General features: G+C 36.6%; 3 protein-coding genes across 6 annotated transcripts; 1 reads left to right on the top strand and 2 right to left on the bottom strand.

The window, feature by feature from the left end:
* Positions 1 to 1063: 1063 nt before the first annotated feature.
* On the top strand, positions 1064 to 9721 carry LOC126585944 (transcriptional corepressor SEUSS-like). 4 transcript variants are annotated; one of them, XM_050250574.1, is made up of 10 exons: positions 1064 to 1458; positions 1936 to 3363; positions 3443 to 3562; positions 3795 to 3843; positions 4013 to 4227; positions 4301 to 4369; positions 5435 to 5532; positions 6149 to 6242; positions 6849 to 6918; positions 8461 to 9721. In XM_050250574.1, the coding sequence occupies exons 2-10, from the start codon at positions 2284 to 2286 to the stop codon at positions 9393 to 9395; spliced, it is 2730 nt and encodes a 909-aa protein (XP_050106531.1). In that variant the 5' UTR covers positions 1064 to 1458; positions 1936 to 2283; the 3' UTR covers positions 9396 to 9721. The 4 variants fall into 4 exon arrangements, with proteins under 4 accessions (XP_050106531.1, XP_050106533.1, XP_050106530.1 ...); XM_050250576.1 differs by having other exon boundaries at positions 1879 to 3363; XM_050250573.1 differs by having other exon boundaries at positions 1816 to 3363.
* Positions 9722 to 11019: 1298 nt separating this feature from the next.
* LOC126587988 (thioredoxin M-type, chloroplastic-like) lies at positions 11020 to 12356 on the bottom strand. The gene is made up of 2 exons (XM_050253102.1): positions 11963 to 12356; positions 11020 to 11466 (listed from the first exon to the last, which is right to left on the bottom strand). Exons 1-2 carry the CDS (start codon positions 12183 to 12185, stop codon positions 11147 to 11149), a joined length of 543 nt encoding a protein of 180 aa, XP_050109059.1. The 5' UTR covers positions 12186 to 12356; the 3' UTR covers positions 11020 to 11146.
* A 1674-nt stretch (positions 12357 to 14030) lies between these two features.
* On the bottom strand, positions 14031 to 18791 carry LOC126586538 (glutamate--tRNA ligase, chloroplastic/mitochondrial-like). Its single transcript, XM_050251395.1, has 13 exons — positions 18462 to 18791; positions 18230 to 18348; positions 17821 to 17942; positions 17287 to 17469; positions 16983 to 17101; positions 16791 to 16839; positions 16581 to 16682; positions 16288 to 16390; positions 16101 to 16164; positions 15720 to 15834; positions 15313 to 15413; positions 14510 to 14666; positions 14031 to 14393 (listed from the first exon to the last, which is right to left on the bottom strand). Exons 1-13 carry the CDS (start codon positions 18701 to 18703, stop codon positions 14166 to 14168), a joined length of 1704 nt encoding a protein of 567 aa, XP_050107352.1. The 5' UTR covers positions 18704 to 18791; the 3' UTR covers positions 14031 to 14165.
* Between the last annotated feature and the right edge of the window lie 577 nt (positions 18792 to 19368).

The following is a 19368-nucleotide window of genomic DNA, read 5'->3' as shown; positions in this document are numbered from 1 at the left end:
AGGAGAATGGTTTTGACATCCTACAATTTGTTGAAAGGAAAATTAATGAAAATGATTTGAAAGCTTTGAGTTTTAACGATAATGACAAAATAAAAGGTAAAGTGAATAATACCAGAATTAACTTTTTAGTGTAAAAATATGGTTTTTCGTTAAAGTAAATAATACCGAAAGTTTTTTTGTTAAAGTTTCCTTTGTTGAATATATTTATCCCTCTCATGATTTTATTATGAAATGACTTATATGCCATAATATAAAATAACTATTTAGACTCGAGAAGTTTTTTTTCATGCTCTCAAACCTACTTCCAACCTCCATTGAACAAAGTAAATCCTAACCACTAGTGACATAAAATAACAATTCAAAACACATGTTGGTATGGTATTTGAACATTTGTCATTTCTTTGTCATCAATTTTTGTTATGGTAAAATTCGAAAAGAAATTGGTATTATATGATAAAAAATAAATTCATTTGCAACATCTTATTTAGCAACATAATAGAAATGAAAAACCGTCCTCACTCTTCAACTTTTTTGGGGTCTTGTTTTTCATGGAGCCTCTAAGACATTTTTCGGGATTGCAACGGTCCGCAAGACTAAGGTTTAGGGTTTATGACTAAGGATTTTCCATGAATGAACAATCATATTGTATTTTTATAACGTGTTTGTAGTTGTAGGATTGCAATATTCTTTTAACATGTGTAATCTTTTAAATTTTAAAATGCACGTTTCACATGAATTTGTTGTACGTATATTTTTTAATTATTTTTATACTTCTATGGAGGACAAAAATTTCAATTCTCATTTTAGTTTAGCCTAAGATTATCACTCGAATCAAGAAGAAAAACAAACGACTGCCAACCAACAACTAATTTTTATTGAACAATTGGAGTCGGGCAACTTCGTAAATAAGGCAGCAAGAGTGTCGTTCAATAATTAATACGCGATGTAATGGATCATGATCATGATGAAATGTATGTGATGATACATGCATGTATGTGTGTGTGTGTATATATACATACATAGCATAGCATAACATAAGAATGTAGGAGAGGAGAGGAGGTGAGTGGTAGAATAGCATTTGACTTGGTTTCAGAAGAGAGAGAAGAAGAAGAAGAGAAGAGAAGAAAGAGAAAAAGGTAAAGAATGAAGAAAATTCAATCGAATCGAATACAATTTTGACGTCCGCAAGGACACACTCTCTCTCCCCCTCCTCTCTCTCTCTCTCTCTCTACAACTCTCTAATCTCCCTCTCTAAAGCTAAACAGCCGAAGGACAGGACTTGCGCTCAGAGGCAACGCACACTGTGAGAAAACCCTAAAAAAGAACAAAATCCCAACGCAATATTGAAGCCCAACTCTGTGAATAATCAAATATCGGGGTTTTATGCATTAGAATCTTTGTGGGTTTTGGAAAGTCTTTCTCTTTCCTTCTATCCCTCACTGTTCGAAGCTCTACTGGGTGAGTACTATATATTATTTCTTGTATGGGTTCTTTTTGTTTATTTTGTGATTTTCATTTACTAGTTGAAGTTCTTTGATCGTTGATTTGGGAAAATTTTGGTCCGATCGATGTTGTTTTAGTATATGCATTGGCAATTTTATTACTATTACTGGTTTCGTTTTGCAAAGTACGGAAAATCTTGAGATTGTTTGTGGGATTTTGGGTGTGTAATTTGGTTTAACTTGTGTGTTAGGGTATAATCTTTATTGGGTTGTGTCCAAATTTTGTTCAATTTTGTGGCTTTTTGTTCAATTCGTGAATTGTGGTGATTTAGTTCATTTCAGGTTTTTGATTGGTGTTGTTTTTGGTTGATAGAGTGACAAGTTTCGAGATTTCCACTCTGGTTTTGGCAGAGAGTTTGATTTGTTTGTTATTTAGCTTTTTTTGCCCAAAGGCTGGAGTTATGGTGGATCTGAAAGTTCGTGTAATAAACAGAGACTCATGCGGAAGCAGGTCGGAGACTGCTCTCTTGGTGAAGATAGCGAGATTGTAGAATGTTCAGAATCAGAGCCTGTTCATTGGTATTTGGTTTCTTTGTTATTTGGCCTGTGTCTGGTAAAACTGAACACAACGTTCCCAGACACAATGCTTACCCTTTTGTGTTGGTGCACAATAAAGACTCTGCAGCCTATGGCCTTGGATGTAGGGGTATAATGCTTTCAGAATTGAGCTCCATCCCCGAGTTTTTGCGTCTTGTTATGTAATCTAGGTTTGTGGAATTCACGTTGTTTTAGATAGATTTAGTACTTTCACCGAGTATTTCTAGATTGTGATTTTGAAAACATGGTACCTTCGGGGTCGTCCACTCCAATTGGTGGTGCCCAGTCTGTTTCACCTTCACTTTTGCGTTCAAATTCTGGAATGTTGGGAGGTCAAGGTTCCCAGTCGGCTTTTCCCTCGCTTGCCTCACCCCGTACTCAATACGGTAATATGAATATGCTTGGCAATGTAGCCAATGTGTCTTCTCTCCTTAGTCAGTCGTATGGAAATGGAATTTCGAATCCGGGCCTCTCTGGTCCTGGTAGCAGCCAACGTGGAGTTATGGATACTGGTGCTGAATCGGATCCACTTTCTGGTGTTGGCAATGGAATGGGTTTCAATGCACCTTCTTCATCATATGGTGCATCAAACATGGCTAATCCTGGTACGTCTGGTCAAGGGCAAGGGCAAGGGCAAGGGCAACAATTTTCAAACCCTTCTGGTAACCAACTGTTGACAGAACAACAGCAGCAGCAACTTGAAACACAGAATTTCCAGCATGGTCAGCAGCCAATGCAACAGTTCTCATCCCCTCACAATACGCAGCAGCAGCAACACCAATTTCAGGCTATTCGAGGAGGCTTAGCTGGTGTTGGGTCGGTAAAGTTAGAGCCCCAATTGACAAATGATCAACATGGACAGCAGCAGCAGTTGCAGTCTTTAAGGAGTCTTCCAGTGAAAATGGAACCACAGCAACTTCAAACAATGAGGAGCTTGCCACCTGTAAAATTGGAACCCCAACATTCCGATCAGCCATTGTTTTTGCATCAACAGCAGCAACAACAACAGCAACAACAAATCCTCCACATGTCAAGGCAGTCTTCTCAGAATGCCCAGATGAACATTATGCATCAGCAGAGATTATTGCAGTTACAACAACACCATCAACAGCAACATAACCAGCAACAGCAACAACACCAGCAACACCAGCAACACCAGCAGCAGCAATTCTTGAAAGCAATACCTCAACAGCGCCCCCAATTACAGCAGCAGTTTCCACAGCAGAATCTGCCCATGAGATCTCCTGCAAAACCAGTATATGAGCCTGGAATGTGTGCTCGGCGTTTGACACATTATATGTATCAGCAACAACATAGGCCTGAAGTAAGATACCTACATGCCTAATTTGTTAAGTCTGTTGGATGATTGTTATGGTTAGTGATGATGCCTACTTTTTATATAGGACAACAACATTGAGTTCTGGAGAAAATTTGTTGCTGAATATTTTGTACCCCATGCGAAGAAGAAGTGGTGTGTTTCTATGTATGGAACTGGCCGACAAACAACTGGCGTTTTTCCTCAGGTCTGTATCTAGGATACCATAATATGGTGAACCCCATCTATGTTGACATCTGTACTAGTAAAATGAGATTAATTGCAAAATATATGCAGCATGGGTATTGGTATCCACATCTTTTTTGAGGTTACTTTATTCCTCAATGTCATGGTAGCTATTACATTATTTGAAATACATTTTTGGTTGGTGTTACGTGAATCATGAGCTATTTGACAATCATGAATGCCATATTTTGCAGGATGTATGGCACTGTGAAATATGCAATCGCAAGCCTGGGCGTGGCTTTGGTACGTTAGACTTTCTGTTTTGGAGAATTATCCTTTTGTGCCTATCAATGTCATATCTTAGAGTCTTTGGATAGATGCCAGTGTTAATTTTGATGCTCTATGTAGGTGCTTTGTTCATGTTCTTTTCTCTTTTGCAACTGGTATCTGATTATTCTGATCAAATTTTCAGAAGCGACTGTTGAGGTTCTTCCCCGGCTTTTTAAAATCAAGTATGAAAGTGGTACTTTGGAGGAGCTTCTTTATGTTGATATGCCGCGTGAGTATCATAATTCATCTGGCCAGATTGTGTTAGACTATGCTAAAGCGATACAAGAAAGTGTTTTTGAGCAACTTCGTGTTGTTCGGGATGGTCAACTTCGGATAGTATTCTCTCCAGATCTGAAGGTAAAAACTGTTTTCATATCACCATTTACCTTGCTTCACCCGGTTTTTATCAACTGTCTCTGTCTTTTGGCAGATATGCTCTTGGGAATTTTGTGCAAGGCGCCATGAAGAGCTTATCCCTCGAAGATTACTGATACCTCAGGTTACTTATCAAATTTCTTCTTGTGATGGGTGCCTTTCTCCATTATTGTTATGAATATAACTTATTTTTCTTTTCTATGGGAACATTTCAAAACAAAGAATATAATATACTGATTTGTTTAGAACCCTTGTTTCATTGACAACTGGACACTTAAATGATTGAACGCTATTAGGTGATGGGTTATTTTGTGCTCAAAATTAAGTTCTAGGAACAGGGTTAAGTAATCAAATTGATTTTTTTTACTGATTGTTTTACCCTTATGCTTTCATGACAAGGGGGTTTCTGTTCTCTTTGTGTCACAAATTGAAAAACTTCCAAATTCATCTATTCAAACCTCTTTTTGTGCAAGAACAAGTACATTGTTTGGATGAAATAGGACTTAATTGTATGGAAAATATCGAGAACTAAATATCAAATCCTAAACTTATTATTGTTCCACCAGTTGTTCAAGGAGCAACTGCATTTGTGAGTAAAAAGCATTTTATACGATGCACCATTAGCCAAGTGTTGCACAGTGAATTGGCTTAATGTCTTTTCTTTGGATTTGTATGATTTTGGGATTGGGTAACAATTATATCTTGAAGGATCATATGGATAACTTTCCCTTGTGTACATGTCATATTAATCTCATCCTGTGGTTACATATTTATTTTATGTCCAAGCCTCCATGGCACCTCTTTAGTGTGATCCCATTGCCAATTCATTATCTTGTGTTATGTAATTGAGAAGGTAGATGCTTGTGCCGAATGCTGTACTGCTAGTCTTCTGCTGAATGCACAGAAACATTGGCTCAAATTCAAGTCTGAGTCTAATTTGATTAAAAATTTCACTGTATATATTAAATATTTAGTAATGTTATATAATAACTAGTGGTTTTAGTAAATGATTTATAAATGTGAGATTCAGGTCGGAGTGGTCTGGCTTATGTGTTTTGGACATAAATCTCGATTTTACCAAACTAGCACAATTCTTGACATTCCCTATCTGTTGTATGTGATGCTAATTTGAGTATATGTACCAGTCATATAGTACTTTGCATATCTAATGTTTACTTGCCTTATGCAGGTTAGTCAGCTTGGTGCTGCAGCTCAAAAATACCAGGCTGCTACTCAAAATGCATCATCCAACATATCTCTTCCAGAGATACAAAATAATTGTAATATGTAGGTTCTTAATCTCTCTCTCATTTTTGTTAATATTTGAGTTTATTTTTTATTTTTTTCCTGACAATGTTTGAGCTTTCAAGTGGTGTTTTTTTATTTATAGAGATTTGGCTAATAATTGATGTTGATGGCTTGTTTCTGATGGGTGAATGTTGAATTGTCCTTATGCCAGTTTCTGCTCTGTATCTCTCTGTTTATCAGTTCATTTTCCGTACACACACATATTCATATGTATAGTCTCACATTTCTAGTGGAGTCATCAGCAGGCAATGCTTTTCTTGAAGATGAATGCTGCACATTGCCTCATCTATTTTTTTATTAATGCCACAAAGTTGTATGTTCTTTATTACTTGTATCAGGACTTTTCCAGAAAAATGAAACTTGTATCAGGAGAGACACTACAAAAGATATTTAATTTTGCAATTACATTGTGCTTTCATCATTTAGATCTTAATGATACTATGAGCCTATGTTCGGAAATCACCTGCCTACATATCAACCTTTATTCTATGCAGTGGTGGATTCATCTTTTTCAGTTTAAAGTGTCTAAACAAATAAATGGTGGATTTGGAATTTATGATATTTGTTTAATTCCTGTTGTGTAATTTTTGTTTAGGTTTGTATCGTCAGCTCGACAGTTGGCAAAAACCTTGGAAGTACCATTAGTAAATGATTTAGGTTATACAAAGCGATATGTAAGGTGTCTTCAGGTAATTTCTTAATCACTGGAGAGTTTATGTATCATCTTTGGCTTTGAGATGCGCTTCTATTTTACATATAGTGCTGCAATATTTATTTGTGTTTTACAGCCTTTCCTTTATGCCAAATCTACTCAGTGTTCATTGTATCTGCCTTGGGATCATACTCCTGATATAAATTGTATATGTTAAATGTATCCTCCTATAACACCCGAAATATAGTTTCATATATTTACATTGGACACGTGAAGGGGAAAAATGATTTTTTGACTTATCACAACCGTAAATTTCTCATCCAGTTTATCTTTTTTCTAGATAAGCTATGTTGGGCTGTGTTTATTCATGGTTTTGTCCCAAGATTCTAATAGTGAAGTGATGGATTTCTACTTATTTGTCAGCTTTTACCAGAAATGCCTTTGTTTCAAAACAAATTTCTTACCAATATTTTGTCTCTTCTTCCTCATTAAGTGTAATATAATATCATATATTTTCAAACAAATTATGTTCATAAGTTAGGGTCCTGTTTCAGTGAACCATGTAACTGAGGTTGCTTGTAGCCTGATTGACCATTTTGTTTTGTTTTTCTTTTTAATATATCTTTTTTGGGGTGCAATGCAGATATCAGAAGTAGTTAATAGTATGAAAGACTTGATTGATTACAGCCGAGAGACAGGGACTGGACCTATGGGTAAGTTTGATTTTTCTATGTTAACTAAATTACTAATGATGGTACAAATTTCTGATTTTTTTTTTCTATTCATTCGTTACTTTATAGAGATATGATAGGGTTTAGAACTATTTACTTGTCACATCATAAGACTTAAAGGGTTAACTATTTGTTCAAAAAAAAAAAAGAGTTACCTTATGACTTTTAGAACTCAAATATAAATTTCTTAAGAATAACAACTTGGCCTGCAGTGGAGTAGATTTGGGCATGTAGCTTTGCGGTAACTGAGTGGAAGAAGAGTATGAGAACTACTGACCTGGTGCCTAGAAGCGATAGGCAGATTGGGATAAATCTGCTTATATTTGCTTGTGTTGGGTTTTAAGAAACAAGGGTTTAGTATACGTAAATTTATTTAAACTGGAAAAGATTGTTGAATCTGGACAGGTAAAATTTGTGGAAACCGAGAAGAATGCTTGCTGGACATTAAAGTATGACTCAATTAAAGAGCTGATGTAATCCTAGATTACTCGTAACTTGAACTTCAAAACCATAGAGGAATTTTTTTCTCATTGCCCACAAGTCAAGATTTTTTATTTTCTGAATCATAAAAAATTATAAGCTATTTAGCAGTGCGATCTTCTCTTTGTTGTTTTCTTCAGCAATATGTATTCATAAAATGTATAATCTGCTTAGGTCATGAGTCTTTAAAACAATACACAATATCTAATAATAACAGAAGGTTAAAAAAGGATAGGAGAAAGTAAAGCACGAAAGCAAGAAATACATAAAAGTTTATTGCTGAAATATGCTATAAAAAGCTGGCAACTGTAAGAGGTAGGGGAAGGAGATTGAGGAAAGAATGTCCTGGTGTGGTGAGTAACAATGATTTGAGAGCAAAAAGAAGACAGTTATCTTTGTGCGAGTGAATGAGGCTGCTGCTAGATTACCAAGCTTCTACAAGATAGATATTTTTTTTGCGCCTAGAATTGATTTTCCTTGTGCTTTTCTCACAGATTCTTTTGAAGAGATTCTCAAATGCTTCAAACCCCATATGAATGTTTGGAATTGTAGAATAGGAAAAGGAGAAAAAGCTAAAGAATTCGAATGTAATTGGCTCCCTTGCAACTCTAAAATCTAGATGAAAACCGCCTGAACTGGTTCTCATAAAAGCATAAAATCCGGATTGCTTCAATTAGGATCCAGATGGTCCCTTGTCATTTAACAATTCAGACCAAGATGTAAACTTGATTCTTTAATTGTTAGCTCTAGGATAGTGGTTGTGATAGTGATTGGGGCAATTCCCTTTTTCTTATGTGTTTTCCAGAATCATCTTTTAAAATTTGTTTGCACACACCTACATATATATGCTCAGTTTGAAGCATTATATTGTGGTCCACTTGGTAGTTACAATCCATTATAGTCGTATAAGTCATTACTCTAGACTCGATACTTACAATTCATTATACGTTAGCAGCTTCACTGTAGTATAGTTTGGGTGCACATGTAGTTCATTGCTATTGTTTTTTTTTTGGTCAATAGTTCATTGCTATTGTTTTCTGTCAGAGAGCTTGGCCAAGTTTCCTCGAAGGACGAGTGCTTCGTCTGGCTTTCACAGTCGAGCACAGCAGTCCGAGGAGCAAATGCAGCAGCAACAGCAACAACAAACGATTGGCCAGAATTCAAACGGAGATCCAGGCTCTGTCCAGGCCGCTGCTACACAAATTGCTGTCAGTAATGGTATTGCGAGTGTAAATAATGCTCCAAACACAGCATCCACATCTACCTCTGCAAGCACCATTGTTGGGCTCCTCCATCAGAATTCAATGAATTCCAGACAGCAAAGTTCTATGAATAACGCAAACAGTCCCTATGGAGGAAGTTCTGTTCAGATTCCATCCCCTGTTTCTGCTAGTGCAATCCCGCAGATGCAACCAAACCCTTCTCCATTCCAGTCACCAACACCCTCATCAAATAATCCTTCACAAACATCTCATGGTGCCAATCACATGAGTACAGCAAATTCACCAGCAAATATATCCGTGCAACAGCCAACCCTATCTGGCGAGGCTGATCCAAGTGATTCCCAGAGCTCTGTCCAGAAACTTATACATGAAATGATGATGTCCAACCAACTTAACGGCCCAGGTAGTATGGTTGGTGCTGGTTCTTTGGGAAACGATGTGAAAAACGTGAATGGGATTTTGTCAACAAGCAACAACACAGGATTGAACGGCATGACTAACAATAGCTCGGGCATTGGGGGTGCTGGATTTGGGAGTATGGGTGGCGGACTTGGTCAGCAGCCTGCCATGGCGAATGGAATAAGAGCAGCAATGGGAAATAATTCTGTTATGAATGGAAGGATCGGAATGGCATCAATGGCTCGAGAACAAAGTATGCATCATCAACAACAGGATCTGGGGAACCAGTTACTTAGTGGGCTTGGAGCGGTGAACGGTTTTAATAATCTTCAATTTGAATGGAAACATTCTCCGTGAAAGGCTCTGTTGATCATGTTGATGGCTCGTTTCACCGTTTCCTGATATAGCTGCTGCGCAGCGTGAGAAACCGCAGGAGTTGCCTCTGGCCCCGTGGAAGATGGCAGTACTGGGATGAAATGAAATACTTGACAGGGCTCTCGCTCCCACTTTGTACTAATCTGTTACTTATATATAAAAGAAGGAAATTTGGTGGCTGGTTGTGGCTCAAGAGGCTCATTTTCTTGTGGTTTTTAAATGTATTTCATTTTTTTTTTCTTGTTTTGAAATCTCGTCATAGTGGTATACAACGCATCGTTTTTTAGTATTAACAACTTTTTTCCCTATGAGTAGAGATGTCAAAGAGTGCAAATGGTTTCCTACTTGGCTGTTGATCGTTTCTTCCAATCCCAAAGATTGTACTTCTGACCTATTCGTTAGGCATGTATTTTTGTTATTTCCCAATTTCAGTTGGGGTTTCAGTTCTACATGTCAAAGGTCATTAGTTACCAAGTGTAATTTTAGGCTTTTCTTCGATTTGATTGCATGTACGTTCGTTGGTTGACCTGCTTTGAGTGACAAGGCAATTAATGCCACCAGTATTGGTGGCAACTTGGTGCCAATCAATTATTCATCAGATGCATATAAATTTAAGAGTTATGCTAGGAAGATCAAATGTTTTAAACTAAATTGCAAATCAAATGATGCGTCATCAATAAGAAATAAGCACGTTAATCAACACTTAATTAATAATCTAATCATCTACAACCATATCATTTAGTTTGCAAATTTAATTTAAAAAATTTAGTTTACCTAGCATTACTCTAAATTTAATAACCATTTTGATTTTAAGTTTTCGGTTTTCACTGGTGCTCGAGATATGAGAGATGTGAAGGAAATGAGAGACGAAGGGTGGAAGAATGTAAAGGAAATGAGAAATGAAGGTGGTGGGAAGGACCGGAAGACACAAGAATCAATGAAAATAAAATCGTGAAGGTGAAAACAAAGAAGAAAGAATGTAATAGTTTGGTTTTTGGTGTTTAGTTTTTAGTTTGTGTACACTTACTACATTTGTTGTGCATCTCTTTCATCATTCTTCTTCAACTCTTCTGTATACTTTAGTTTCACCTATGTATTTTCTCTCTTATCTCTAACACAATGAAAACTAAAACGATATTTTTCACAAGCTTTTCACCTCTTTTACTTTGATTAATTGTGTCTACCAGCTATTCTCTTAATCTAGTGATACAATTTTTTTTTTTAATAGTGTATAAAGTTATAAATTCCTATATTTCTCATCCCCTTGATTTAAAACAAAGTTGTAACCAAATATTATTATTATTCTTTTAAATCAAAATAGCGAATTTCACTAGATAAATTCCAATAGTACAACTAAGAGTACTAATCACCTCTAATCTTGGGAGCTATTATTATGACTCTCAAAAACTCATTATGCACTTCTCCGTAGTGTTGTTTCCTTCCTAACTTTCTTCATGAAAGGAGTGCAGGTTGACTATTTTAGAGTGTCAATAACGACACTCCTGATCTTTTGTTTAAAGTTGATTTTTTCACATAAGACAAAAATTTTAGGGGATATTCTTTCAATGAAAATTTGAGTGGGAAATTTTGCATAAAATAAGAAGAATTAAGAGAAAGAAACACCAATAAAGATGGAAATAATGTGCATAATTCGAAGGGAGAAGTTAATTGAAGATTAAAAATGAATAGCTTCATGAGCACAAGCATGGAAGTCTATTATATACATGATTTGATTAAAGATCTACATATTTTTCAATGGTTGCAGACAATGTGGACTTTGGCACTGCACCAATAACGCTCTCTTTCTTCTCCCCGTTCTTGAAGAAGAGCACCGTTGGTATGCTCCTTATACCGTACTGAGTGGCAGTGTTGGGGCTCTCATCTGTGTTGAGCTTGAAACACGATATCTTTCCAGCGTACTCTTTCGCCAATTCATCGATCACCGGAGCAATCATCCGGCACGGTCCACACCACGGTGCCCAAAACTCCACCAGAACTGGGTTCTCACTTGCAATCACAAGAGTATTCCAACTTGAATCATTCACCACTTGAACTGCATGCAAATTTTGCACATTTCAGTGAAGTCACTAATTTCATATATGTGCATGCTCTTTGTATTAAATGGGGTAAATGTGACATCTTCTTTTCTTCCAAACAAAAGTACTTTGAGGATTGGTTTTGACTTGTACGAACAAATGAATTTAAGTGAAGGATATCCACAATGTGTAGCGAATGGAAAATTCTCGCATGCGATGAGTATATACATCTTTATTAAAATAATTGGTTACGTGACAAACACAAGTCGGCATATGAACTATCCGTAAACAATTTATGATTGTAGTTGCTTGCAACACCCCTAACCTTTATTTATTTATTTGCGAAACCCTTTAGTTGTTCAACATACTAAAATGTATTGCTGTTTGTTCTTCTATTTGCCATGTTCACACACACACACACACACACACACATATCGTACTCTATTTGCTCCATATATATGCAGCTATACAGAATTTAAAGGACTCCTAAAAGATATATAAAGCTCGAGTTACCTTCATTGACAGCTTCACGAGCTTTGCAAATAAAGCGAGATTTCTGTGATTTGCCGGAACGAGGAAACGATGAGGATGATGAAGAGAATTTCAAAGAAGATTTCTTCAATCCATTGCAAGTTGGCACAACAAACTTGTCCTTGGAAGAAAATGGATGGTGTGCAGCAGCACCAACTCTTGTAGTGCACACTGTGCTTAGCTGCAAGCAGTTCTCCAAAGCCATTACTCTCTCCTTCTTTCTTTATCTGGTGGGAAGCTAACTAGCTAGCTATATTTTTACAATCAAATAATGGAACTTGTTGAAATGTGGCTTTTGTTTTTCTGTAAATTCCACAAATCTGTTTCTTTGAATTTCTTATTTGCCAAAGGTTTGTATATATTTTTTGAATATTTTTGGAAGTGTGGATATTATACAGAGATTGTAAGGTGCTAAGTGTGCTGGGATGTATGTGGATAATATTTTCATGTACTGAACTGTCCATATGCCCCACTTGATGCGCTCTACAGAAATTCTCAAAACTCGGTTTTTATTTTTGTGACACGGAGGCACAACTATAATATAGGGATTCAACATGAAAAACGGAAAATTGACTGTCGACCTACCTAACACACTTTATCTTCCTTATCTGGGCTTGGGACTGGCATCATAAGATAAATTTGCACATGTGAAATTTGTGGGGGAAAAACTTGCATAGGCGAAATTTATGGAATAAGACTTGGTTGTTGTTGTTGTTGTTGTACACAAAGGCAAAACTCCCAAATTTCAATGCAAGAAAAACAGGAGAAATATTATAGTCATGATAATATGAGTTGGTGTATCATTTTAGATATTATAATAAAAGTGGACGAAAGTATTAAAATTTGAGTGAAATGTTAAAGCGACGTGATTGTATTCATTGAAAAATTGCCAAAAAAAATCCAGAGAAAGAAGCAAAAGTAGAATTATTAGATTTTATTTTATCGTTACTGGTGGGTGGACCATAGACTTTTCATTTTTTCTTCTTCTTTTCCTTCTTTTAAAATGTATGGTCATTATCTTTCAGACAGTTTTAGCAGGATTGACCCATTTAATTTTAAAGAAAACTAATGAAAATGATTTTAAATCTGAGTTTTAACGATAAAGACAAAATAAAGGGTAAAGTAAATAGTACAAGATTGACTTTTTAGTGTAAAAATATGAATTTTCATTAAAGTTCCCTTAATTTTAACCCAATGAACAAAATTACTGTCATTTCATGATTGAGCAATGCTTTGGTTTCACCCTAATAAAATATCTCCTACACATTGGGCACCCAAACAGAAGATTTACATTTTTTGGCAAGAATAGTGCTATATTTACCACATTTTTCAAACCGCATTTGTATTACCTCTTTAATACAAATAGGACCCACCAATGCATGTTGGTCGCATTTCTATTAGAGAGGTGGTATGGGTTGTTTCATGCAGCTCTTGGTATAATGCCTGTGCTTCAAAAATAAATTACACGACGGAAATCAAGCACATGAACGGGGAGACTTCGGGCTGGTTTGGTATTGCTGTGCTTTGAAAAAAAGCTGCTCTAAGAATAAGCGGATGTGCTGTGAGAATAAGCGGCTGTGAAATAAATCAGCAAAGTATTTGGTAAACTTTTTTGTAAAAGTGCTTTTGGAAAGAAAAAAAAGTCTAATAGTGGGTCTTTTCATTAAAGAAGCACTGTAGCTCCGTGTGCTTTGAAAAAAAAGCCAGTTTTCCAAAGCTGCAAATAGCAGCTTCAGCTTTTTCTTTGATTTCAGCTTATTCTCACAGCAACTTCTAAAATAAGCCTTTTTTTTTTTCAGTTTACCAAACACCTAAAACTCACACAGCTTTTTTTCATAGGTGCTTTTTTTTTAAGCACCTCACTTCCAAACTAGGTCTTCGCTCCGTCAGATCTATAAATCTTTTTACAGATCAAGGAGACAACTCGAGTGAAACTATATATAAGCCTGCACATTCAGTTTTACACTATTCTGTCACGTCCTTTCTTGTGGTGTTGGTATCTGGGTTTTCTTCATTGTCTATGTTGCAACCAACGTAATTGCCATAACAATCACTGAAACACCCAGATGAGGGTGCAATTCATGTAACTGAGTAAAGATTTCGTGTTTTCTTGACAACAGGAACGCGATAGATACCCTCTTTTGAAGCCAAAGAAAGAAAAAAAGCCGGTTAAAACTGCGTACTCTCAGTTTGATATGGTGGCAGCCTCCAGGAGAGGCTGATCCCTAATTAATGCTTCCCAGTCGACTTCTCTCAAAAGTTTGAACCTTTCATCTAACGTCACAAAACCGGCTTGAGGAGCGATAATACCAGACTTTCCAGCTTTGTGCAGTAAAAGCACGCTAGTCCCCATATCCGGGCCATGCAACTTTCCTGTTAACAGCACTCGGAGAGGCATGAACAGTGATTTCCCCTGAGATTAGGATATCAAATGAACAAAACTTTCAGTTCATTTTCCAGTAACGAAGGAATGTTTGATAAAGGTCAAAAAAAACAAAAAAAAAAAAAAGTGAACAAAAATAAGCCCACCTTGCGCTTTAGTGATTTGCCAAAGCTCTTAACCCACTTTTGCCAACCAGCATGGCCTTCTTCAAGGGCACCAATGAGTTCGCCGCTGTCATAAGCAGCAATGAAACTTGCAGCAAACTCAGAAAGTTTGTCTTCTAAGACTGGTTTGGCTTCAACACTGCAGCCAGGAGAGACAAAATCATGGTTAACAACATACAGTATTCTGTTAACATCAACAGCCAACAACCATCCCCGGCTTCAAAACACAAATTACAAGTCACGAGTAAACCAAATATGATGAACAGCAAGCCATTATAATAGAATTAGAAGTTGCATAACCTAATTGCAACCTTGGATTTAGGGATAATCTACCTTTCTGTTGAAACAAATCCATAGAATATCCCATCTGAGTGAGACCACAATCTTATACAAGATATGATATGGCTTAGCCCAACCAGATTACAAAGGGCCACGTCAACTATTGATCATAAACCCAAAAGCAGACTTTTACGATACTCAGCTGTTGCTTGCATGCCGTTGTTTCAGATAGAGCACTCAAAGTCATTTTCACCCAGTTCAAGAGAGAATCCCGAAAACTACCCAATGCACTCAATAGGGAAATTAATAGTTATCCAAAAAGTGAGGAAAAGAATAAAGTTGAGAAGTGGGCAAGTATTTTTCCAATATTCTATTAGACAAAACTATATCAACCTCTCTCAAATGCTTATGAAACTCTCACAGTGCCAATTCAAAAGTTCATTTTCCTCCCAATAAACAGAATGATAAAAACATATAACCAGAGTTCAAGTGCAATTCAAAATCACCTGGATAAAGTGTCATGAAAAGGATAAGACAACAAGTTTGAGAGGGCTTTATCTGAATCTGGTGTTAAATCGATCCCATCCTTGAGTAGCTCTACTGCCTCCTGCAAAATTACAAAGTGCACAAGAGAAATCACATTGAAGTTACAAGAGAAGTGGTCAACGCTTTTTCATTTACAGAGAATTTCAACAATAGAAAATCATCGGAAAGTAAAGAACCTCCCCTGGAAGCATATGCATCTGCTCTTTGTAACAGAACTATCTAAATACAGCAGACCTATTCTAAAAGATTGTAAACCACAAACAATCCTGTTTGAAAGAGAGGTATCATCTACAGCAATGTTGAAGAATCAAGAACTTAAAAACGAAAAATTAACAGAAATTGAAAATGATGAGTAAATGAGTCTTACTTCAATAAATGAGCCCTCTGCTTCTGTAAGGATGCCAGTGCTTTTCCACTGCTCACCAATAAGCTTTGTCAACTGCTCCGATGGAAGTGCTCTTAAGTGTTGACCATTCATCCACCTTTAGTTTGTAAGAATATGGAAAGAAAATATAAACAGGAAATGTCAATGCCTCAGTAATGCCATTAATTCAAGAATTCTTCAAGCAGCCTAAATTCTCAAAGACACGATCCACATTAAATCATGAAAATCTAAATCTACGGAAAACATGCAACTGTAAAATGTTCATTCAATCTGCTTCTCCAGGGAGGGGAATGCTAGGTAGAAGCAATAATTAGCAACCATTCTAGGCATATAATACTATACTAGATTAAAAGTCAAAATTACCTTAATTTGGTAGAGTCGAAAATGGTACCACTTTTGTTGACGCGACCAATTGAAAATTTCTCAACTATGAATGCATGAAATAGAGTACGAAATTAGTCAAACATGACACTTGGATATTTAAATAGCACGCATAAGCTGAGCAGCTTAAGATGATAGGGAGCAAGAGAATGAAAAAAGTTTCACTAACCAAGTTGCTCAAGGGTGAAGAATTCATTTTCAGTGCCGTCACCCCAACCTAACAGTGCCAAGTAGTTCACCATTGCCTGGGGTAGATAGCCCATCTCCCTGTACTGTTATGCTCTAGTTATTAGATATCAAGAATATTGAATCATTAAATATTGATAAAGGAACTCTTAAATCAAGGAAATCAGAACGGAGAAAGGTGGGGCTGGACCTCTAAGAAACAGTGTAAGAAACATCCCGTAGCCCAACATATTTATCAAGTAATAATAACTAATAAGCATATATATAGATAACCACCTGGCCCACTGAAGTAGCGCCATGCCTCTTTGACAGTTTACTCCGATCAGGTGCAAGAATTAAGGAAACATGTGCAAAGTCAGGCATTTGGAATCCTAGAGCCTGTGTTACAATGGTATTTAGAAAACAAAATCAGCTTCACTGTAATGGTTGAAAGATATTAGAAACCCTAGCAGTAATAAAAATCAGGGCACAAGTTTGCAAAATTACCTTATATATTAATGCTTGCCTTAGGGTATTTGGTAAATGCTCCTCTGCTCTGAATGCAAGTTTTGACAGATCAAAAACATTAACAAACAGATGAACAAAAAATCAACAAACAAAAATCCAAAAAACAATAGTGAACTAGCAGGCTGGCAAATAGCACATTCTAATCCATTTTAAATAGACTGTTCTTATTACCTAATAACATGTGAGATGGCCATAGTAGCATCATCGACTGTGACACAAAAATTGTACACTGGTTGACCATTGCTTCTCATAATTACAAAATCTCCAAGAGTATTCAAGTTCCAACTGACCTTCATGACAACATATAAAATATTACCATCCTTCCTATAAATGTAATTTAAATAATAAATTAATGGTAATTGAAGCTAATTAAAATTGCTTAGGAGTTCCTTCCTTTGATAGTGAGCAACACACTTTACCATACTAGGAGTTCCTAAGCGTCCCCAACACATCAACAATAGAAAGATGAACCTACCTCGCCTCGAATAAGGTCATTGATTTTTAAACTTCCTTCCTTTGGCACACGAAACCGATATGTGTAACTAGTTCCTCTTTCCAGCTCTTCTTGTACTTCTTTGTCTGTTGCATTGGCCCACTTCCCAGTGTATACTGGTGGCAGTTGTTTTAGTTTTGCAATCTCCTTCATTTTTTCTAGTTCCTGGAGAGAATGAACAAATACAGAATGAACAATAAATGATTCATGACGCCAAAACACCTCGAAAAATATGTGAAGCAATTTTTATTGAAGTTCTGTTTCAGAAAAAGCCATTAAGGTTTCAAATTTACATTAACAAAAATCTGCCACTCGTTTAGCCAACAACAAGACATACAGAACCAAAAGTAATAAATTAAAAGGACAAGCAAAGACAAGTAATAAAGGCATTCATAGTCTTCTAAAGTTTCCATTTATAAATCTGGTACAGGCATAATTTTATTTCTAGGCAGTTTCCAATCATATAATTTGGCACGTAAAGACACGTTTCAAGACTCAAATATTGAAGAGAATTACCTCACTAGAGCAAAAGCAGCGATAGACATGATCAGATTCTAAGAGCTTCTCAGCATATTGCTTGTACAACGAATTTCTTTCTGATTGTCTGTACGGACCATAGTCTCCATCAACACCGGGTCCTACAAGGTTCACCATAAATGAAATGACCAAGTTGGACACTATCCAAGATAAACCCAATTGAGAAAAGTACTTCTCCTACCATCTCAAACTAAGCCATTACAAGTTACAACTAAGTCACTGAGCATAAGTCACAATTCAAGTAATATCCAAATTCTTCAGAGTACATAGTCATAATTCAAGTAATATCCAAATTCATACACATACAGAGGAAGAAAAAACCGCGTTCGGATCGGAAATTTAGGCATTTAAGAAGTGGAGAAGAAGTAAACAATTTAAAAAGTAGTACCTTCATCCCAATCAAGGCCAAGCCAAGAGAGATCATTTAACACAGCCTCCTCAGACTCCTTAGTAGACCTCTCCAAATCAGTGTCTTCAATTCTCAAAACAAACTTCCCTCCATTGGACCTGACCCAACACAACACAGATGTTCATAAACCAACAATGCTCAATCAAATAAGCAAAACCCCGTTTCGGGCTCGAAACCTGAAACCGAACGAAAAACAAAACGAGGAAGGAACCTGGCAAACAGATAATTGAAGAGCGCAGTTCTAGCTCCACCGACGTGGAGATTCCCGGTGGGAGAGGGAGCGAAGCGAACGCGTACTGGATGTTGGGTCGACGCAGCAGAGACTGAGAAACTCTTTCTCCTTCCATGGAAGACTGAGACTTTGCTGGGGGATTGGGGGAAAAATGGAGGAAAAACATCTGGGAAAACTCTAACCTTCATTCGAATCTTGGGCATTGCAACCAAAGTTGCCATTTTTGGGTTTTGGGTTTTGGGTGCCGAGGATCGAGTTTTTAGTCGCAATTTTGACGTTTGAGAAAAGACCTTTTGCTCAGGAGACTCGGAATGACCAAATTATATTGAGTAAATAGTAGCAATACTCACTTCCTTTGTTTCTTAACTAAAAATTTATTACTATTGGTCTCTCAACTCATCAAAATATGTAGGTATAGTCATTTTCGTCAACTTTGTCAGAATTTGGTCGAAAGAAGTTATGTTGGAAAGACCATTGCTACAATTAGGGTTCCTCAACTCATCAAAACATGTAGCTATAGTCTTTTTCATCAATTTCGTTAGAATTTGTCAAAATGAGTAATATTGGAATGACCATTGCTACAATTAGGTAAGTTGAGGGACCATTGCTCCAATTGGGTAAAATTGATAGACCATTTCTCCAGTTGGATTAAAGTTAAGGGACCAATGATAATGAATTTTTAGTTGAAGGACCATAACTGCACGTTTTGATAAGTTAAGAGACCAGAGACCAATAGTAATGAATTTTTAGTTGAAGGACCATAGCTGCACGTTTTGATAAGTTAAGAGACCAATGATAATGAATTTTTAGTTGAGGAACCATTGCTCCAATTGAGTTAAAGTTAAGGAATCAATGCTACAATTTACTCAATTATACATGTAGAACC

This window comes from Malus sylvestris, chromosome 10 (genome assembly GCF_916048215.2).
Source record: "Malus sylvestris chromosome 10, drMalSylv7.2, whole genome shotgun sequence".
Classification (NCBI taxonomy): Eukaryota; Viridiplantae; Streptophyta; class Magnoliopsida; order Rosales; family Rosaceae; genus Malus; species Malus sylvestris.
The sequence above is the reverse complement of the archived record's forward strand: the minus strand, read 5'-3'. Positions and strand labels throughout refer to the sequence as shown.